Source organism: Lactuca sativa, chromosome 1 (assembly GCF_002870075.4).
Source record: "Lactuca sativa cultivar Salinas chromosome 1, Lsat_Salinas_v11, whole genome shotgun sequence".
NCBI classification, from domain to species: domain Eukaryota; kingdom Viridiplantae; phylum Streptophyta; class Magnoliopsida; order Asterales; family Asteraceae; genus Lactuca; species Lactuca sativa.
The window spans coordinates 24008361-24028650 of record NC_056623.2 but is presented as its reverse complement, the minus strand read 5'-3'; the positions used below and the strand labels follow the sequence as shown (position 1 = coordinate 24028650).

At 37.7% G+C, this 20290-nt stretch overlaps 2 protein-coding genes across 2 annotated transcripts; one reads left to right on the top strand and one right to left on the bottom strand.

Moving 5' to 3' along the window:
* The first annotated feature begins 3525 nt into the window (after positions 1-3525).
* Positions 3526-6240, top strand: LOC111876234 (lysine histidine transporter-like 8). The gene is made up of 5 exons (XM_023872770.3): positions 3526-4023; positions 4502-4635; positions 4732-5159; positions 5357-5488; positions 5582-6240. Exons 1-5 carry the CDS (start codon positions 3638-3640, stop codon positions 6065-6067), a joined length of 1566 nt encoding a protein of 521 aa, XP_023728538.1. The 5' UTR covers positions 3526-3637; the 3' UTR covers positions 6068-6240.
* A 1739-nt stretch (positions 6241-7979) lies between these two features.
* On the bottom strand, positions 7980-11220 carry LOC111876235 (B3 domain-containing protein Os01g0723500). The gene is made up of 7 exons (XM_023872771.3): positions 10925-11220; positions 9859-10369; positions 9623-9759; positions 9035-9521; positions 8794-8957; positions 8387-8700; positions 7980-8290 (listed from the first exon to the last, which is right to left on the bottom strand). The coding sequence occupies exons 1-6, from the start codon at positions 10988-10990 to the stop codon at positions 8398-8400; spliced, it is 1668 nt and encodes a 555-aa protein (XP_023728539.1). The 5' UTR covers positions 10991-11220; the 3' UTR covers positions 7980-8290; positions 8387-8397.
* Between the last annotated feature and the right edge of the window lie 9070 nt (positions 11221-20290).

Here is a 20290-nt window from a genome sequence, read left to right as displayed (position 1 = left end):
TATATATATTGTTAGGTGCATTTTGTGCACCGTTTTTTCATGTTTATTTCTGTTTTTTCATTGCATTTTAATTTCTAATTCTTGCATCTAATTAACTATTTGGGCACTTGCATGTTTTATTCGAAATGCCCAGTACTTCACTATTTTTGACTTATTTTGTATGAATTATGGAGCTTGTAGCATTAAAGGCGAGCACGGAGCAAGGACCATGAAGCTTGGATAATAGAGCATGGATCATGGAGAGAATATGAACCAAACGTGTTATGGGTTGAAGTTAGAATGAAGACGAAGTCAAGTTTAAAGACTAGTTGAAGTTTTAGCAAAACACAAAGTTTAATTTAAAATAAATGGTCAAAACACGTGTTCGTGCAGAAAACGCATGGCCATGTTGAAAACACATGGTCATGGGGCTAAAAGGCATGGTCTGGGCTAGACCGTGCGTAGATATCGAAGCTCTTATTTATTTTTGAACAAACACATGGTCATGCCAAAAGCTCATGGTTTGAGTCTGACCATGTGTTTCACCCATGAGTACGTGAGCAATTACTTTTTCGTGCTAAAAAGAGGAATCTGGCTCATTATTGGAGACAAACGGTTTTAAGAGTAGCATGAGGCAATTTTGGAGATTTTTTTTTGAGCTTTTGAAGAATTCCAATCATTGCAAACATCTTTGATTTTCATTTGTAAGCATTAAACACTTCCAATTTCATCTTTTTGGTTGATTTGTTCTTAGCCATGTGTGGCTAGAATCTCTAATTTCTAACTCTTGTTCAAAACATATTGATTGTTTTAATTGAAGTGTATGACTTGATGTTTGATTTTTGATTCAGTTCTTGTGATTATTTTCTTGTTTAAACTAGAATCCTTGAATTTGATTTATGTTTGATTTGCCACTTATATGAATTGAATTTTTGTGTAGTTAATTAACTTTTAGGACACATAATCGTTCTATAAAGTTAATGATTGGTAACAAACAATATGTTTTATTATTGTAGAACATATATCATATGTTTTCATGCTTTTCGGGCGTATGAGAAGAAATGAACATTATTGGGAAACTTGTTCAAAACTTAATATACTTTTTAATACAATCTAAGAGCATGTTTTGGTTGAATTAGTAAAGCAAGGTCTAGTCAAAAAGCATGTTTTGGTTAGATAATTTTACAAGCGATAAGTATTAGAACGTGTTAATATCTTTCAGTATCAACTTAGAATAGTAATCATGAATTACATCAAGCCATAATCAAGTTAAATGACAACATTGAGAACTATAACTAGAACCATTTCAACAACTTGTTTAAAAATCTGTTTAGTTATCTGCATGTTCTAAAAGGAGATTGTTTTTTACATTATTTAAGATTTTGCATACAAATCCCCCTTTTGCGACTAAAGTACTTTGTGCAAAGAGGTATGGACTTTTGTCGTGTGTTTTTTAGTATCGACCATGCTTGTCTTGTATTGCTTTTTAGTGCATAGAAGCAATGTATTTGGATTCTATAGTACTTATATTATTTGTTGAGTTTGACACACCTAACATATATATATATATATATATATATATATATATATATATATGGGTTTAGGGAATATGTGGCTGTTATGTACCTAATATTAGGTATAGAACTATAAAAAACTACATAGTTTTAACAAAATTCAATCAAATCTCTCTACCATCTTTATTGTATTCTCTATTAGACTAGATAATAGGATTTGTAAATATTTTTATGGAGTTTTAAATATTTAATTTTGCACTACAAACCATGTATAAAAATACATTATCAACTACCTATAAATCTTCATATTCAAATTTAACATAGAAAACTATAGTGAAAGATTGAAATTGTTCATTAAAAAGACAATAAACTTTTTCCCTTAACACATAAAAAAGAACCATGCAAGTATATATATGGTAGGTGTCAAAGAAAGTTATCAAGCCTACTAGAGGTCTAATATAAACAACACATTCGAAATACATAGATGTTGAAGATAAATTATGAAATAAGAAATAATATGAGCTTAAAAACAATAAAAAGAAGTTAACAATTAAAAAAAATTATTTTTTTTAATCAAAATGAAGTCAATTTTGATGGTTCTATACCTAATATTACATACATGACAGCCACATATTCACTTTTCTATATATATATATATATATATATATATATATATATATATATATATATATATATAATTTTGAATCTTACACTATAGGTCTTCCCCTATATCTTCCCCTTTATTCATGAATTGTGCCCATGTAAACCTGCTAAAACAAAGCTTCAAAGATATGCAAAAATAAATAAAAATATGAACTGGGCTATTAAGACCTGCAAAAAAACGAGCTTCAAGTAAATGAAAACCCAAAAACATGAAAAGCCCTAAATCCATACAGACTTTGACTGATTTCAAGAACAAAAAAATCCAAAATAACAAATATTGATTTGTGTTTGTTTCATACCCAAAATGACAATTTAAGGATTTGTTCTCCCAAAAAAAGAACACACGTCATAGACATGTACACACATCATTTGGATTTCAGTTTGTGTTTATTTCGGATATAAAATGATGAATCCATGAAAAAAAAAACTTGATTTCACGATTTGTGTTTGTTTCTTGAATCAATAAAGACAAATCGGTTTCCCAACAAAAGAACACACATCATTATGATTTTATTTTCATGTTTGTTTCGGACTTAAAATGAACAAAAACTTGCTTTGAGTATGTAGAGTTTCATATTTATGTGTGTTTTTGTTCCAGGAGTTTATTTATTTTGTTTGATCTCATATTCGCATTTATGTTCTTGTAATCGATTTTAACTTTTGAAATGCTTCTTTATTTTTCTTTTTTGTTCTTGTACAAGACTTTGAGATTAGCTCTCAGCTTTGTTTCCAAAAATGTGATGTTAACCAAAAAAAATATGACTGAAAACTTATGAGAGGTATAGGATGACCGAAGATCCCAACATAGATATCAAATAATCATTAACCTACGATATCTTATCATATTAATATTTTTTGAACATGATATCAGAACATCCATAATGGTGAGTTCAACGAGAGAGTTGAATGAGACGATAAGTCTATGTGTCATTCAATGGATGAAAAGTTCAATGACCATTGAACTCTTTAATGGAAAGAAAGAAAGTTTTTAATTCTTAAATATTTAGTATAAATTACATTTTGTAACATTCTATTAAACTTTATAAAGTTCAATACGAAAAAAATGATGAAGTTGTATGTTTTATAGAAAGATGTTTTGGCAATCTATTAAATTCTATCGAGTTCGATGTATTATGATACGCTAAGAGATAAATAAATATCTAAGGCATAATACATTGCTTTTGCAAGTGATTAACCCCACACTAATTCAATATTATGACTTGAGTCCATTTTACATATTTACCGCTCCATTTCCAGCTTTTCCCGACACACACTTATTCCTCATTATCACCGTCTCGAGATCCGTCGCAATTAACCCCCCACTTTCCACGGTCAAGATCTCCTCTTCACAGACTTTCACACCAAAACCACCTTCAAAAAAACATTCTTTATGCTCCTTCTGCCACCAAATATTTAACTTCACTTCCACTTCCACATCCACTCACTCAAACCAAACGCCAAAAACTTCATCTCTCGATCTCATGGAAGAAAGACCCGAAACGGAGCTCATTTCGATACCGGCGACGCCAAGGGACTCCACGCCGGAGATACTGACGCCATCAGGACAGAGGTCGCCGAGACCACACTCCAAAGAGGGTGGGAAGTCGTCGACGGCATGGACACCGACGTCGTTTATTTCACCGAGGTTCTTGAGTCCCATCGGAACGCCGATGAAGAAGGTGCTGGTGAACATGAAAGGGTACCTGGAGGAAGTCGGTCATCTGACAAAACTTAACCCACAAGACGCTTGGCTTCCGATCACCGAGTCCCGGAACGGCAATGCGCATTACGCCGCTTTTCATAACCTCAACGCCGGCGTCGGATTCCAAGCTCTGCTTTTACCTGTCGCTTTCTCCTTCCTCGGCTGGTAATCTTTTAACCTTTAAACTATTCAAAAATCACTTTTTAACATGTGTATAAAGAGTTTATTTATTTATTTATTTATTATTATTATTATTATAGAACAAATTTCAACAAAATGAATTATCAAAAATATCATAAGTTTGTAAGTGTATTTACGCTCATGCACTTTTTTCTAGTTTTTGGCGTATTTTCGGTGAACGATATTTATTTTGATAACTTTCAGAGTTTTGTACTTTGTGCATAAAAAGTCGTATCTTGCTTGTTTTTGTCTCCTGTGTGACGGGAAACAAGAACATCCCGTGTTGTTTTAACCATTTCTTGTCGAAAAACATCATGGGTTTTGACCAATAAATGGTAAAGTCTTTATCTTTAATTAAAAGAAAGAACGTATCTCTTTTCATTGATTTTAACTTTTTATATATCGAAATTTGTAGAAGCTGTATCTTGAATTTTACTTTTGGGTGTCCAAATCATGTAAACAGGAGTTGGGGGATTATTGCATTAACCATAGCTTACATCTGGCAACTATACACTTTATGGATCTTGGTACAACTCCATGAAGCAGTACCCGGCAAAAGGTACAACCGATACGTCGAGCTCGCCGAAGCAGCTTTTGGTAAGAATTCCGGCCGACAATATACAATCTAACTTTTTCGTGGATAAAATCGATGAATTGGGTGATAAATCTGTTCTCTGTTGTTTGTTTCTACAGGAAATCGATTGGGTGCATGGCTATCGCTGTTTCCGACAGCTTACTTATCCGCAGGGACGGCGACGGCGTTGATTATCGTCGGAGGAGAAACCATGAAACTATTCTTTGAAATCGTTTGTGGGCCTCTTTGTTCTTCAAATCCGTTAACGACAGTTGAATGGTATCTGGTTTTCACGTCGTTATGCATCGTGTTGTCTCAGCTTCCAAATCTCAACTCCATCGCCGGACTCTCCCTTGTCGGAGCGGTGACCGCCATTATCTACTCGACGATGGTGTGGGTCCTCTCCGTCAGCCAACCGAGACCACCCAACATCTCTTATGAGCCTCTCGCGTTACCGACATTCACCTCTTCCATATTTTCCGTTTTTAATGCACTTGGGATCATAGCATTTGCATTCAGAGGCCATAATCTAGTTCTCGAGATTCAGGTAAGTCAAACTTTTATTATTTTGACTTCAAATTTTATTCATATAATTAAACGATTTCACTAATTAATTGATTCCAGATATATGAAGATTTTGGTATTAATATTGTAACGAAATAGATATGAATTTGAATTTTGAAAATGGTAACCTTGACCTCAAAAAGTTAAACTGAAAGTTTTCTGGTGTATATCTTCTCTCAGTCGACGATGCCATCGACATTCAAGCACCCAGCTCATGTCCCGATGTGGAAAGGAGCCAAAGTTGCATACTTCTTCATCGCCATGTGTTTGTTTCCGCTAGCCATCGGTGGTTTCTGGGCTTACGGAAATCTCGTAAGTGCATCGATCGTTTTCATTTTTCAACGTTCTTCAAAACTCCATCGACGACGCTTAATTTCTAATAATCCCATATTTTCAATGTTTTAGATGCCATCAGGAGGGATTCTGAACGCACTATTCGGCTTCCATGAACACGACATTTCAAGATCGCTTCTTGCAACCACCTTCCTCCTCGTCGTCTTCAGTTGCCTGAGCAGCTTTCAGATCTACTCCATGCCGGTTTTCGACAACTTTGAAGCCAGCTACACCCACCGGACAAACCGGCCGTGCTCAATCTGGGTCCGGTCAGGTTTCAGGGTGGTTTACGGGTTCATCAACTTCTTCATAGGTGTAGCACTGCCGTTCCTCTCCAGTCTCGCCGGACTGTTGGGAGGGTTGACACTTCCGGTGACATTTGCGTACCCTTGCTTCATGTGGGTGTTGATCAAGAAGCCCACAAAGTATAGTTTCAATTGGTACTTCAATTGGTCGCTTGGGTGGCTTGGGGTTGCGTTTAGTGTGGCGTTTACGATTGGGGGGATTTGGAGTATTGTTGATAATGGGCTGAAGTTGAAGTTCTTCAAGCCTAGCTAGTTGATTGAAGATGATGGCATGATTGTGGTTTAATTTTTGATTATGCATAATTCGATATATACAGTTTCTCATATATGTGTAATATTGTATGGTGGAATGGAAGTCTTAGAATATTATTTGAAAACTACAAGATTTAATCATCCAATACAGTAGTTATGTTGATCAATCTTTAATTAATCTTATGTAATTATTTTTAAGCGTAAGTGTGACTCATCCATATTTATTAGTAAATTATTAGTAAAAGTAATATTTTAGTAAAACATAAGATTTTTACCATAATTCTTGCAATGAAGTAACCTGAAGGCTGAAACTGATATTGCTTACATGTAGGGCTGTTAATCGGGTTTCGGGTTAAATGGGTCGGGTTAGTCGGGTTTTTTATAAAAATAATTTCACTCGGAACCCGACCCTATTAAGGTACGGGTTCGGGTTATTCGGGTTTTTGGTTTATAGGGTCGGGTTATTCGGGTTAATCGGGTTACAATGTAAGACATAAATATTGTGCCATATTTATAATAAGGTTTATTTTCAGAAGGTTAAATTAGGATGTGTTAAATCCAAATGACTTTGAGTACATATGGTTTATTTTTCTTGTTTGTACTATACAAGTAAAAAGCTTTATGCATTTGATTTGAGGTTGTGTATTTTTTATTTTAGGCCACCTAAACTACTATTGCATATTATTTTACTATGCTACATATTAATTTCCAATTGTACAAAGCAATATTTTGTTCTACAATTGTGTTGCATTTTATTTTCCTCTTTTTTATGCCACATAATGTACAAAAATAGAAGATGTGAGGTGGAATAAAATACATAAATATTGTAGTATATCTTTATTCGGGTTAATTGGGTTAACCCGAAACCCGACTTTTATAAAAAAAATCAACCCTAAACCCGACTCTAACTATAGTTCGGGTTTGTCGAGTTAACCCGAATAACCCGATTAAGAATTTTGACCCTATAAAACCCGACCCTAAATGTCTTAATCGGGTTGTGGTCGAGTCGGGTTAATCGGGTTCGGGTTTTTTTTACACCCTACTTACATGGTGCACTTGTTTCCAGTCTGATCTTTCACCTTATCGTCCGGCCCAATTGATTTTAGAACAGCCCAATTAGTTGTTAGGACTTAGGATGCCATATCACATATTCATAAGCAATAATGGTTAATGAAATCCTTCTTTTTTTTTCCTTAAAAAATCATCGACATTGGCATGCACAAAACTATCATTAAACTAATAGTATTTGTCGAAACTTAAAAAACAACAAAGAATATCAAAGATTATAAAACATTATGTTCACATAATATTTTATAGCCTTTTTTCATTTATGTAATCATTAGTGCCAACAAATGTTGTTTTTCGAATTATAGTGTACACTTAAACATGATAAGTTATATGAGAGGACTTTAAATAATATACGAAAAATATAAAGATAAATTTGTTAATTTCTAAAAAATGTTTTTTGAAAAGGTTAACCATTGAAAATGGTCTCACAATACTTTTTGTTAAATAAAAGTTAGTAGAAAGCTAAAGATGGTTGTTATTTTGGGTACTGAGGTTAAACTTGGTAATATGAGATTTACCAAATGGATTTGGATTTTGAAGGTAGCTGTTGAAGTCTTTGGTGGTGGTTTTCATCATAAGCTATTTTTGGGCTGGTTGAAGACTTTCAATAATAGATTTTGTGTCTAAAGGTTTAAAATCATCACCAGATTTCCTACTTCCTGATTTTATTCAGTTTCGGTCGATTTTACCCCTGGACTTTATGCTACTGGTGAGTTCATTTTGTTGTAATTTGATAAATGACATTTATAACCAAGTATTTATCCACTGTTTGATGTCACAAGAAAAAAGCAGAGAGTAGTCTAATGTATAAAATACACAGATGTTTAAGTAAATGAAAGCAGAGGTGTCACTAAATCAATTTTCTTTATTCCAGCAAAGTGCAATTTAATGACCCAGCAAAGGAAACTAAAGATTACCATTTATATACAAAATCCAGGTTAACATGAAGCAATTTCATGACTCTAATATAACCATAACGTTCTTTGTTACGAAACATGATACAAAAAGACACAAAACATATATGATATGATGCCCATACATCATGAGATAAGTCTTTCCTAATTTAACTCTCATATTATATACGGACATCAATCACACTCACATCACCTCAGATAGATCAGCAACATCTCCATTAATAAAAAAAAAATACTCCAACCTGCAAAAACATCAACAGTTAGCTCTCTAAAATGTCGAGTTTATTCATGAAAAAGAAAAGATACCAAAAACAGAAAAAAGGAAAAAAGAGTGGAACCTGATTATGAACTAAGTGCCTAACTGATTTGAAGGTCCAGTTGCAGTTGCAGTTAACTGATTTCCAAGACTTGATATGTGGACACGCATTTCACAGCTTCCAACAAGCTCAAAAATACAAATATCTCCCATTTGAATCCCATTCTCACGCACAAATCCCATCCATCCTCCACAAAATGTATGCAGTGTATGCATTGTCTCCACTTTCAGTGTTGGAATTGAATTCACTGTCCAGCATTCCCCTTTCAGATTCTGAAGAACTATCTCTGTTCTGCAGCTAGGTAGGTGTTCCATTGAAAACTGATACGGAACTTTCTGTTTTATTTTTTAAAAAATAAAAGCTTGTTAGTTGTTAGTTACATAATAACAGAAACAAGTAACAAAAGTTTTTAACAAACAAATACTCACCAGAGTGTATGATCCACTGACATTGAACTTTTTCATGACTCTAACAAAATAAGGAAAACTAGAAACAAAAGATTCAGCAGCCATTTTTTCCTCAGGTGCTGACTTCATTGACATACACCCCGTCATTGAAGAACCCCTTTTTTCTTGTAACACTCTTTCTTTCCCTATCAATCCTTTCACTTCTTACTATCCTCATTAAAAACTAACACAAATTATTAATTTTAGAATTAAAAAACAATACCTGGTTTTCCATTTGTTGTAGTTTTCGATTGGGACCCAACAACAGACCCTTTAGCAGCAATACCAAGTTTCACCTTTTCAATGGAGAAGGCAACCTTCTGACCTTCCATCATGGAAAGCTTCTGTGTTTTGCGTGATTTTCCTTTCGCTTTCTTTGCCAACTTTCCGGAAGTTTTATGAGTCAATGCCTTAACATCACTACTACCCTGTTGTTGTTGTTGTTCTTCATACTCTACTGCTTCTTGTCTAACTCTAAGAATATTCACACGCATTTCACAGTTTCCCACAAGTTCAAATATGCACACATCTCTCACATTTATGTTGTTCCCACGAACAAAATTCAACCACCCACCACAGAATGTATGTGAAGTTTGAACTCTTGTTGTTGGAATCGAATTAACAATCCAAGATTCTCCTTTTAAGTTTTGAAGAACAATCTTTACTTTGCAGTTTGGAAGATACGCCATAGCAAACTGATATGGAACATTCTGGATCATCATTTTCATTTTACCCAATCAGAATCATAAACGCTTTTTATATATAAATAAGCAAATAACCATGACATATGAAAGATATGAAAGATACAAACCAAAGTATATGAGCCACTTATGTTGAATTTTTTCATAACTTGGGAAAAATGAGGGAAACTTGAATTGAAAGTTTGAGCAATCTTTTCTGCTTCTGAAGCTGATATTCTTCCTAACTCTTCTTCGTTAGGACGTACAGCTGAATCAGTTCAGAAGAACACAAAAAGGTGTAATGATTTTTTTTTTAAAAAAAGGCATTAAGAACAATGAATAAACAGAAAGTAATAAGCTTTTTTACCTGATACAGGTAAAGCAGGAGTGATGGAATTCTTTAAGCCACTTCCACAAAACTCTGAACCATTCAAAAAGTCTGCAACTCCATCCATGGTTTGTTGTTCAGATATGTTTGTGGGTTCATTGTGTGATTGAGAGCTTCTTGGTTTCTTTGGGACTCCATCAACCATATTTGACAACAAAGATGCATATTCCCTTTCCCTTTTTTTACCAAAATGTTGATCAAAGATGCTTAAATCTTGATGGCATTCAGCTGAAAATGCAGTCTCTTTCTCACAAGAACTTTGATCAAAGATTTGAACTGTGAAATGCAAATTACCATCATATCTGAAAACTAAAGAGTCGCCATTTTCTAAGAAGTGATCTCTCACAAAAGCTGCCCATCCATCCAAGATAAACAAACCATCACTTTGCTGTGCCAAGTCAGCATGCCATGTGTTCCCACTGGGACCCATCAATGAAACTGTTCCACATGTTTTCCCTTCCAAATGTTTCCCAAATTTTGAAGGTATTTTCTGCAACAGTAACCACAAGTATCAATCACATAATGAACAGTAAAAAGAGACATAACAGTAAATCATAACAATGAGAACCACTAGCTATATGCAACAGTTCTTGGCTGTATCTAACTTTCACAAATCACCATAGGGATTCTAAATCAGAAGATCATAACTATTTATGATTTATGAACATATGATTTCATCAACAGGCTTCTGAATCTGAATAAAACAGCCCTAAATCCTAACCAAATTGGTAAAAACAAATTCACATCGGAACTACATTCGACTTTCTCTAACTTTGGTAACTCTACAGAAGATTGAACATTGATGATATAATTAAAAGCCCCCATTTATGCTAATCTCTAGGTATAAATCTGTAAATGTGATTGTGAGTCCTATAATAACAGTAGAAAAGATTTTTGATGTTCGTCTTTGAACTTCGATCATTAACTAAGAGAAAAACAAAATGCAGACGTTTATGACACTCTTTCATGATTTTTGTGATTGTTTACGTATATGTACACATGCGTCTAAGGAAGCAAATGAAACATGAATGAGAATTTCTTTTACCAGTTTATCGAAGCTTATGTTAGGGTTAAAACCCTTGATAAAATGAGGTCTTCTGGCATCCATCATCTCTCGTTGTATCAGCTGATTTTCTGTAAAACCCTAGAAACAACTCAAGAAAATTACAGACATTGAGATGCACCGTGAATCAAATCAACCGTCCCTTCCTATATAGTGAAATTTTCAAGGAAGATATAGTGAATCGAGAGAGAGAGAGAGAGAGAGAGAGAGAGAGAGAGAGAGAGAGAGAGAGAGAGAGAGAGATAACAGAGAGAGAGAGAGAGAGGGAGAGATAACAGAGAGAGAGAGAGAGAGAGAGAGAGAGAGAGAGAGAAGAGCCGGAGAGAGAGAGAGAGAGAGAGAGAGAGAGAGAGAGAGAGAGAGAGAGAGTCTACGGTAACCCAAGATACAGCCTTGTGTAGAGGAGTAGACCCCGGACAGGAAAAGGTTTGGGCCAGGAAAAGAATGGGACAGAGTGACGTTTGTTTTTACCAAAATGACCCTGTGGCTGTGATAGATGACACAGATCAAAACAAAACAGATTTAACTAAGTGTGTTTCCTCAAGATTTAACTAAAGAAGTCAAACATTTACATGTACATTTACATTTCAACACTAAAAACATAATGCATTTTATATTATATTGATATAGAGAAAACAATTTTTCAAGGATTTATTAAAAAATAGTCTGAACTTCACATATTCTACCCATATATTTTGCAAAGGGTTCCTAGCAAAAACATGGTGTATTTAATAATACAACGTTTCTCTTTTTTTTTTTCTTCGTAATTCTCATTACGAAATGGACCATTTAATATATTGTTCAAAATAACCATATGTTGACAATGAAATGTGTGGACATTGCAAGATGCATATTTGTAGATAACACGATGTCGTTTTGTCTTTTTATTTATGTTTCGTATTTCCGACGACGAAATAGATCTCATTGTGAAATGAAAACGAAGATTGATGATTGGTAAATGTGGAACTTTTCTTCATCATTAGTTTTTGACAAAATTACAATGGTCCCCTGTGGTACGTCAAAACTAGCAACTTTGGTCCAAAATGGGTTTGGCTCGCAAGGATGGTTCAATAGTTTCGTATTGTTGCGAGTTTAGTCCCAAAATTTTAAAACTTTTTATAATGACGGATTTGCCCTTGGTATTTTCCCTTTTTTAATTTTTTTATCATAGAAATAAAAAAAAAAAGAATATATATATATATATATATATATATATATCCCTCTCTCTCTCTCTCTCTCTCTCTCTCTCTCTCTCTCTCTCAAGAACAAACCACAGCCAATGCCATTAGAATCCCTTCCTCGACCTCCCTTTCATCTCCAGATCGTCTATCTCCCTCGTTTCTCACTTCTTCGACGAAGATAGCCACCACAGTCGACTGTGGCGTCTCCTCTGCCTCCCCCTGTTGTGACCAACCACCATCCAACATCCCAGATCCAAATCCATAATGGGTGTTCTTCGTTCTTGTTTTGGATCCGAAATAAAACCCAAATCCAAAAGTTGAAGGTAGGTATGTTCTTGGTTCCAAATCTGAAACGAAGATAAAGACCTGGAGATGAAATCTTTCTCTCCATGCAAGTATCTGTATTCATTCTCCTTATCTCAAATCTATCATTACCATCCATCGATTTGTTCTAGCCGTCGGTTCAACCATCGTGTGTCGCATTTGTGAAAAAAAAGAACTTACACATAGTTAGGGTTTGATGAGCAGGAGATCGTCTAAAAGAAAAAGAGATGCAACCAAGCCTGATTCAAGGTTTCAAATTTTGATGTAGTTCTAATTTTTTTTAAAAATTTTGGATTGAAATCATGGATTTGTTCACACCAATCACAAGGAATATAACCAAATGGAACTGAGTAAATAATAAACCCTTATCATCTGTGTGGGGTTTTCTTATGATTTCAACAGATTTTGATATCAAAATTTGATTTTTATAGGTTGAACTTTTGTTTCTGAGTTCATTTTGATATAATGTTTGATTATGATTTAGAAGACGATGAGCGGTACAAGTCGTAATCAGGTATGCGCAGATCTGCTCATTTTCTATTTCTAGATTTTTTTGATTTGGAAGGGAAGATGAAGTTCATCACAACCAGCCATCACCACCAGAGATTGATTTTGTTCCTCAGAAGCTTCGTCTTTTTTCCATATTTATATTCATCCATGGATTTAGCAAAAAGAGGGAAAATGGAAACATAAATATTGGGTAGGGGTTGCAGAAAATGATTTAGTTTTACGTTGTCTCACAATGGTGGTTATTGGTGGGTTTAGTTGCAGGGAGCAAGAACAAGGGGAAGAGAGTGTGTGTTGTTGATTGTCATTGTATGTATGTGTTCTCGGGTATCGAGAGAGAGAGAGAGAGAGAGAGAGAGAGATTTTATTTTTGTTTTGTTTTTAATTGTTTTTTAATTGTTGTAATAAAAGAAAATTGGAAAATAAAATAATAAATGTCAAATCCGTCATTATAAAAAAGTTCATAGGAAATTGGACTAAACTCGCAACAAAACGAAACTATTGGACCATCCTTGCGATCCAAACCCATTTTGAACCAAAGTTGCTAGTTTTGACATACCACAGGGACCATTCTTGCAATTTTGTCTTAATTTTTAGTTTGAAACCATTATCTATAAAGGTTGGTAAATTTCCTTGGTCGATTTCATCAATCACAACCAAGATATATACAAGAGATCCATCAGATCAAATTCACATGCGGGAATACTGATGTGTTTGGTTTTGAGAACAAGTAACAATGTTACAAGACCGATTGTTATATGTAATGTCTTTTCCACAACTTAAATGAAAAAGGGGGTGTCCCTTTTGTTGTATGTGAAGCCAAGACGAAAATATAGTTAGAAAACTTCTGATACCAAGCCTACAAGGCTTGCTTTAGACCGAAAAATGATTTTCATAGTTTGAGAACATAGTTGGGATATGATGTGTATTGAAAGTCTAGAGGTTGCTGCATGTAAACGATTTCTTGAAGATCACCGTGAAGAAATACGTTTTTCATGTCAAATTGATGAACATCCCAATCTTGTCCTATAACTAAACTGGCAATTGTATGAATTGGAGCAAGATTCACAATGTGACTAAATGTTTTGTCATAATTAATGCACACTTCTTGACATTTTCCATTCACAATCGAACATGCTTTGTTTTGTCATAATTAATGCACACTTCTTGATACGAACTGAACACTAGGAAACCTATTAGTTTAATCAACTTATCACTGTTTGAATTGACTTGTTTGCTAAAGGATTAGTAAGAGCGAACGTGAACCTAATCATTTTAGAAATCGGTGAACATGAATAAATAAATTTGTGTGAACAATTATCTATGATTTTAAGATATAATCTGTCTAAACCAAAGTACCTAAAGAGATTTGTTTTCCTGTCATCGAGATTTGCTATTTAGTTGTTCGTTTGAGATTTAATAAACCCTTTCTTTACTGCTTTTGTGTGTTTTGTGTAACCTATAATCAAACATTTTAAATTAATTCACTACCGTTCCCCTTGAGTTCAACACCCTTGCTTATCAAAGCTATATACTCGATCAAGTTCACTGCATGTAAGGTGTAATTTAGATGCAATAAATTATGAATTATAAATAAAAAAAACTAGTGTCATTCTTGATATCACGTTGTGGCCACCAATTACCACGTGTGGTTATGCTATTATTTGCAATATAGATCTCACCTCACTCGACGACACGACGTGGTCGACACTTTCCTACGTCATGGTTACTACACATTGCATGTATTTGCAATCTTTTGCACCACATTTTAGAAGTTGGCGTTCTTGATTTCATTTTTCCGGGATATTCAAAAGCAGCAGTTCCACTTTCTAGTCTTCTAGCAGTTTATAGAGCAACTTTTAGCAGCCCCATTCAATCTCGCCACAACTACCCCATGAGAGTTTGTTCCTTTTTTCTCCCTTTTTACTATTTTTATGAGCTTAATTAGTTTTATGCATACAATGAGGGCATTGTATGAAATAAGTATGGGGTAGGGGTCGACAAAAGAAATTAAAAATGGCTAGATTAGGAAAATTTAAAATTTTAAAAAACTTGAAATAATAGTTTAATTTAGGAGAATCTAGTGATAATTAATTTTTTTTTGCTAATATTGTATGGGATGATCCGATGAGAACTCAAATGTTTACCCGGGCCTACACATGTTATAGTGCATTTGTGGCTTCCCATTCTTAGTGAAAAGTCATGAGATATGAAAGGTACTCTGGTAGTTTATATGACATAATACGTTTTGCAGCCTAAACTTGAAATCTATCCAGGAGAGCTATATAGTCGTTGACTAATACTTTAACCAATAAGGGTTGAAATTAAGCACTCATGCTTAAGCATGTATGTTTTGAGTGAAAAAAAGTGAGTTATACATGTTAAAAAAAGAGAGAGATAAATTACCAAAAAGTTGTTAGAATTTTGGAGCTATCAAATTATGAAGATCAAAAGATCAAAATTCTGAAGAAATCCAAAAAGTTGAAGATGCCAAAAATCAAACAAAAAGGTGGTGAATTCAAAGAAATCAAATATCAAATATCAAAGAAATGAAGAATTACAAGAGCTTTTATGGTATCAAAAGTTGTAATTTCTAGAGTATGTATGCTTGGGTAGCTTTAAAAAAACACATTGAGTGTAGCACCCGGTTCCTGGTACGTAAATCTTATTTGAAGTATTTCCTTTCTTTTAGCCTTGGACTCGGCGAGTCATAGGTCCGACTCGCCGAGTGGATGCGGGACCCGGGACACGTTTAAGTTGGTGACTCGGCGAGTCCATATCCTGGACTCGGCGTGTCACAGCTGTTGGATGAAACCCTAAGTTTCAGGGGTTTGCACCCTATTTAAGCGACTTATCCGCCCCAGGCCAGCCCCCATTCTCTCCCCAGAGCTCCCAACCCTCGTTTATGCTTGTTCTTTGAAGAATTGAAGCTTTGTCGTGTGCTTTTGAAGGTTTTGAAGGAGGAAGGAAGTAGATCCAGATGAAAGGGAAGCCATCCAGGCATTATTGTGTTCTTCCAGCAGTTCCTTTGAGGTATAACCCGTTTTCCCCATGATTCTATGCTTAGTACTTCATTTAGGTCTTTCTTGGACAAATCCCCAAGCTTGTAGGTGCATTATATGTCATAATAAGATGTTTGGCCTCTGGATCTAGGCAAGATTGAGCTCCAGGAGCTCAGATCTGTTAGCTTTATGGCCCCATGTTGCTTGTTCACCCTAGATCTACCCTTTTGAGGCATTTTGAGCCCTAAATTCCATATTGGTGAATATCTACACGTAAAGTTGGAAACTTTACGTGTGATTCATGTCCTAGAAGTCCAGATGCGTGAATGGCATGGACTGGAATCGAGCAAATCTGTGACTCGGCGAGTCTGTACGCGAGTCTCCGAGTTTGTCCCCTTTTCGTAGTGTCGAGTGAGCAGTGAGTCATGGGGTGTGACTCAGTGAGTCGGAAGCTGAACTCATCTATGGAGGTACTCGGCGAGTCAATGCCCTGACTCGGCGAGTTCAAGGCAATCTCCTTAGATCAAGAACAGACTCGGTGAGTTGTTCATACAACTCGGCGAGTCTTAGCATAAGTGTTCATCGGATGATGATGAACTCGACGAGTTGTTCATACAACTCAGTGAGTAGGATGAAGGACTTGAGTACCTGTTAAGAAGGAGAACTCGTCGAGTCGTCGCCTAACTCAACGAGTAGGAACGAGATTCAGGGCAAACGTTTGGGTAGGGACTCGGCGAGTTGGAAAGCCAACTCGGCGAGTCGGGTCAACTGAAAGTTGACTCTGATTTTGACTTAGGTCATAATCAGGGGTAAAATGGTCATTTTACCCAAAGGACAGTTAGCAGTGTTTGATTGAGTATGTTGTGGGAATTGCAACCGGAGGATTTCCGGAGCAGCAGCAGCAGCAGTAGACAGTCTGTTCCTGCTCAGTTCAGCAGCTACTTTGAGGTGAGTTACCTTCCAGTAGCGGTGGGTCTACGGCCACAATGTCGGCCCACCAGTAGGAGCCGTATGTTAGATAATTGTCTTTGTGATATCATCTAAGTTGCTACTACCTGATATGTTATATGCTAGCATGAAATGTTATATGTGATAATAGTAGAGTTCGGTTGTTAGGACCGGAGGGTAGTTAGACACCCCAGAAATGTCTGACAGTACGTGATGATATGTTTGCATGCTGGCCTGTTATGTTATATGCGATAGTGGTAGTAGGAGGGGACTAGTCCCCGAGGATCGGTTGTTAGGACCGATGGGTAGTCAGCACCCCAAAATGGCTTGACATGGGTAGTCAGCACCCCAGAATGGCTCGACATGGGTAGTCAGCACCCCAGAATGGCTTGACACGGGTAGTCGGCACCCCAGAATGGCCGTACCGGGTAGTCAGGCACCCCAGAATCGCCTGGCAATATGTATGTTATGTTTTTGTATGGTATGTGGTACGGTGGGGGAACTCACTAAGCTTTGTGCTTACAGTTTATAGTTTTGGTTTCAGGTACCTCTTCGTCGAAGGGGAAGGAGTCGGCGCGGTAGCGGCACATCATGCACACACACGGGTTTCCACACTTATGAGATTCTCTGGGATTCATACTCTGATATTTTGATGATTGTATGATTTGACTTTTAGACATGGCTTACGTTTTGTTATGGTTTGATCAAACAATGTTTTTAACTATTAATGTTTTTCTAAAGTAATGTTTTTAAAACGAAATTTTTGGACGTGAAATTTGGGTCGTTACAAGTTGGTATCAGAGCCCTGGTTTGAGGGATTCGGACACACCTTCGGGAGTGTCTGAACTCAAATCGAGGGATTAAAAGAATTTCTAAAAGAAAATGTTTTCTAAAAATTGAGAAAAGAGTTTGAGAAAGAACGAAGTGTGTGATGTGCGCGACCGGCCGAGCTCAAGTAAGTATTCCCCAAAGTACCCATACAAGTTTATGTTATGTTTATCAGCTTTTGTAGAACAGCATGCTAGAATAGGACTAAGGATCTAGGAGTGATGCCTTATGTGCCTGCCTTATGTGTTCCAGCTGTATGAGAATTGCATGCTAGTATCGAGTAGACAGCAGTAGGGTAGCCTGTTAAGGTTGTGCCCGGTAGTGTGAGTTAGCACTGTGTGCTAGTTCAGTTTCCCTCCATGAGAGCGGATTTGCTTGAGGTTGTTTCCCTTGTCTGAATGCTGCTTGCTTCGTGCTATGTGGGACTCCGAATAATGGGAATTAGCCATTAGACGAATACGTCACGTCACATGTGATCAGAGTTGAATAATCTTAGAGTGCCGGATTTGATCCTACTGCGCAGCTCTTGTTTGAGTTCAACCGTTGTAGGGACGAGTCAGGTACTCGAAGGATTATCTGAGTCTCGTCGCATGTGATGGTAGTCGGGTGATGGCTAATTGGCATTACAAGGAGGTCTGTAGCAGCTGAGGACTGGATCGAGTGGAGTCGGAGATTTCCTAGGGCGAGCCTGGGATGAGTTAGTAGTGATCAGCAATAGGGCGGGATCTGGTGGAGTCGAGGCGGTCCTTGAAGAAGGTACGGATAGATGTGGAAGGTAGTATGGGCCCGTACTACTGAAAGCAGAGGATCTGTACCCGAACCAAGGAAGGCCAAGACAAGACCAGGGAACTTGCAAGTAGTTGTGATCCCTCAGGAAGTATTAGTGTCACTAATGATTGTATTATGTATTTCAGAATGGTGGTACTTCGATCGAGGCCGGTAGATGGCGGTGCAGGAGAGGGGTCAGGTTCGGGATCAGGTTCCGAGCCGGTTGATGAGGGATTACGCGAGTTCATCGCGTCAGAGATCACCAGAGGCATCCTTGAGTCGACCCCCATTCTCTTTGGGTCGATCAAGGAAGGGATCATGGAGTTGATGGAGGATCGCCTTCGGGCATTCAGGAGTGATATGGCATCTAGCCAGTCAGGATCTCGCACACTGTCCTTCAAGGACTTCAGGGGCAGTGGTGCACCGAATTTACATGGGGTGAAAGACCCCATTGCTGCCAGGCGATGGATTGCAGACATTGAGTCTGCACAGTTGACTAGCTTCTGCCTCGAGGGTCGAAGGTGAGATATGCAACAGGATGTTTACGGGACCGAGCCCGGGATTGGTGGGAGTCAGTGGGTGACTCGTTGGGAGCCTCAGTTATCGAGGCTATGACCTGGTCGGACTTCGTGACCAGGTTCGAGCTTCAGCAGCTGGCCAGGGAGTTTCTGGATATGAGACAGACGACAGAGACTGTGGTGGAGATCACCGCCAAGTTCTGGGAGAGGGCTTTGTTGGTGCCCCATTATGCTGGTGACGAGGATATGAGGAGGACTCGTTATCACGATATGCTATGAGCTGACATCCGGGAGCATGTTAGCTTTTCGGCTTGCCCTACCTTGGACTCTATGATTGCCAGGGCGAGGGAGAGGGAGATAGATTTGGAGCACATCCGGAAACGGAAATTAGAGGAGGGACAGGCAGGAGGGGCTTCGGGGAAGAAGCCCAAGGGATCAGATGGTAGGCCGAAAGGCCATCCAGGACCGAGTCGTTGCAGGAAAGGCGGCAGGCCGCACGAGGGGGCGTGTAGGATGGGATCATCAGGCTGCTACAAGTGCGGAAAGCCTGGGCACATCAGCAGGGATTGCACTGCTCCGGCAGCCGTCATTCAGACATTAGAGTTATTGTGTTTTCACTGCAACCAGAGGGGCCACAAGAAGGCCAATTGCCCCCAGTTGACAGTTTCAGCGCCAGTAAAGGCGCCAGCTCCAGCGACCCTGCGGATCACGGATGGCCGGCAGGGTAAGGCAGAGGCTCTGGTGGTGAGGAGCCGAGCATTCCAGTTGACTACCGAGGAGGCACGCGCCGCACCCGATGTGGTGACGGGTATGATTCTTTCCCTCTATTTTTAATTTTTATGATGTTATTATATTGATATGTGTTCCGTATGTATATGTATGTATTAGGATCGTTCCATGTGAACGACATCCCAGTTCAGGTATTGTTCGACTCGGGTGCATCCCGATCGTTTGTTTCTCTTGCGCTTAGCAAGAAGTTTCATGAGACTTCGGGCGAGTTAGATTGCCCTTCAGAGGTAGAGATTGCTGATGATCAATCTATGCGAGCATCGATGGTGTTTCGAGATTGCGTTTTGCGTTTGTTTGAGGAGCGTTATTTGGTAGACTTGGTTCCCATTCCGTTGCGCGGGAACAAGGTGATCATTGGCATGGATTGGTTGAGCCCTAATGGGGCGGTGATAGATTGCGCGCAGCAGCTAGTGCGGGTCAGGACCCCAAGCGGGGGAGGGTTATTGATTCATGGTGAGAGGCCTCAGTGTGGACCCACTGTAT

Bases quoted from the DNA above. Each gene is read 5' to 3' on its own strand.
- LOC111876234 (XM_023872770.3), top strand. From the start codon at position 3,638: ATGGAAGAAAGACCCGAAACGGAGCTCATTTCGATACCGGCGACGCCA. The intron at 4,024-4,501 runs GTAATCTTTTAA...TCATGTAAACAG, and splicing joins GCTTTCTCCTTCCTCGGCTG to GAGTTGGGGGATTATTGCAT. The intron at 5,489-5,581 runs GTAAGTGCATCG...TCAATGTTTTAG, and splicing joins TCTGGGCTTACGGAAATCTC to ATGCCATCAGGAGGGATTCT.
- LOC111876235 (XM_023872771.3), bottom strand. From the start codon at position 10,990: ATGATGGATGCCAGAAGACCTCATTTTATCAAGGGTTTTAACCCTAAC. The intron at 8,958-9,034 runs GTATTGTTTTTT...AAGGATTGATAG, and splicing joins TACAACAAATGGAAAACCAG to GGAAAGAAAGAGTGTTACAA. The intron at 8,701-8,793 runs GTGAGTATTTGT...AAAATAAAACAG, and splicing joins TCAGTGGATCATACACTCTG to AAAGTTCCGTATCAGTTTTC.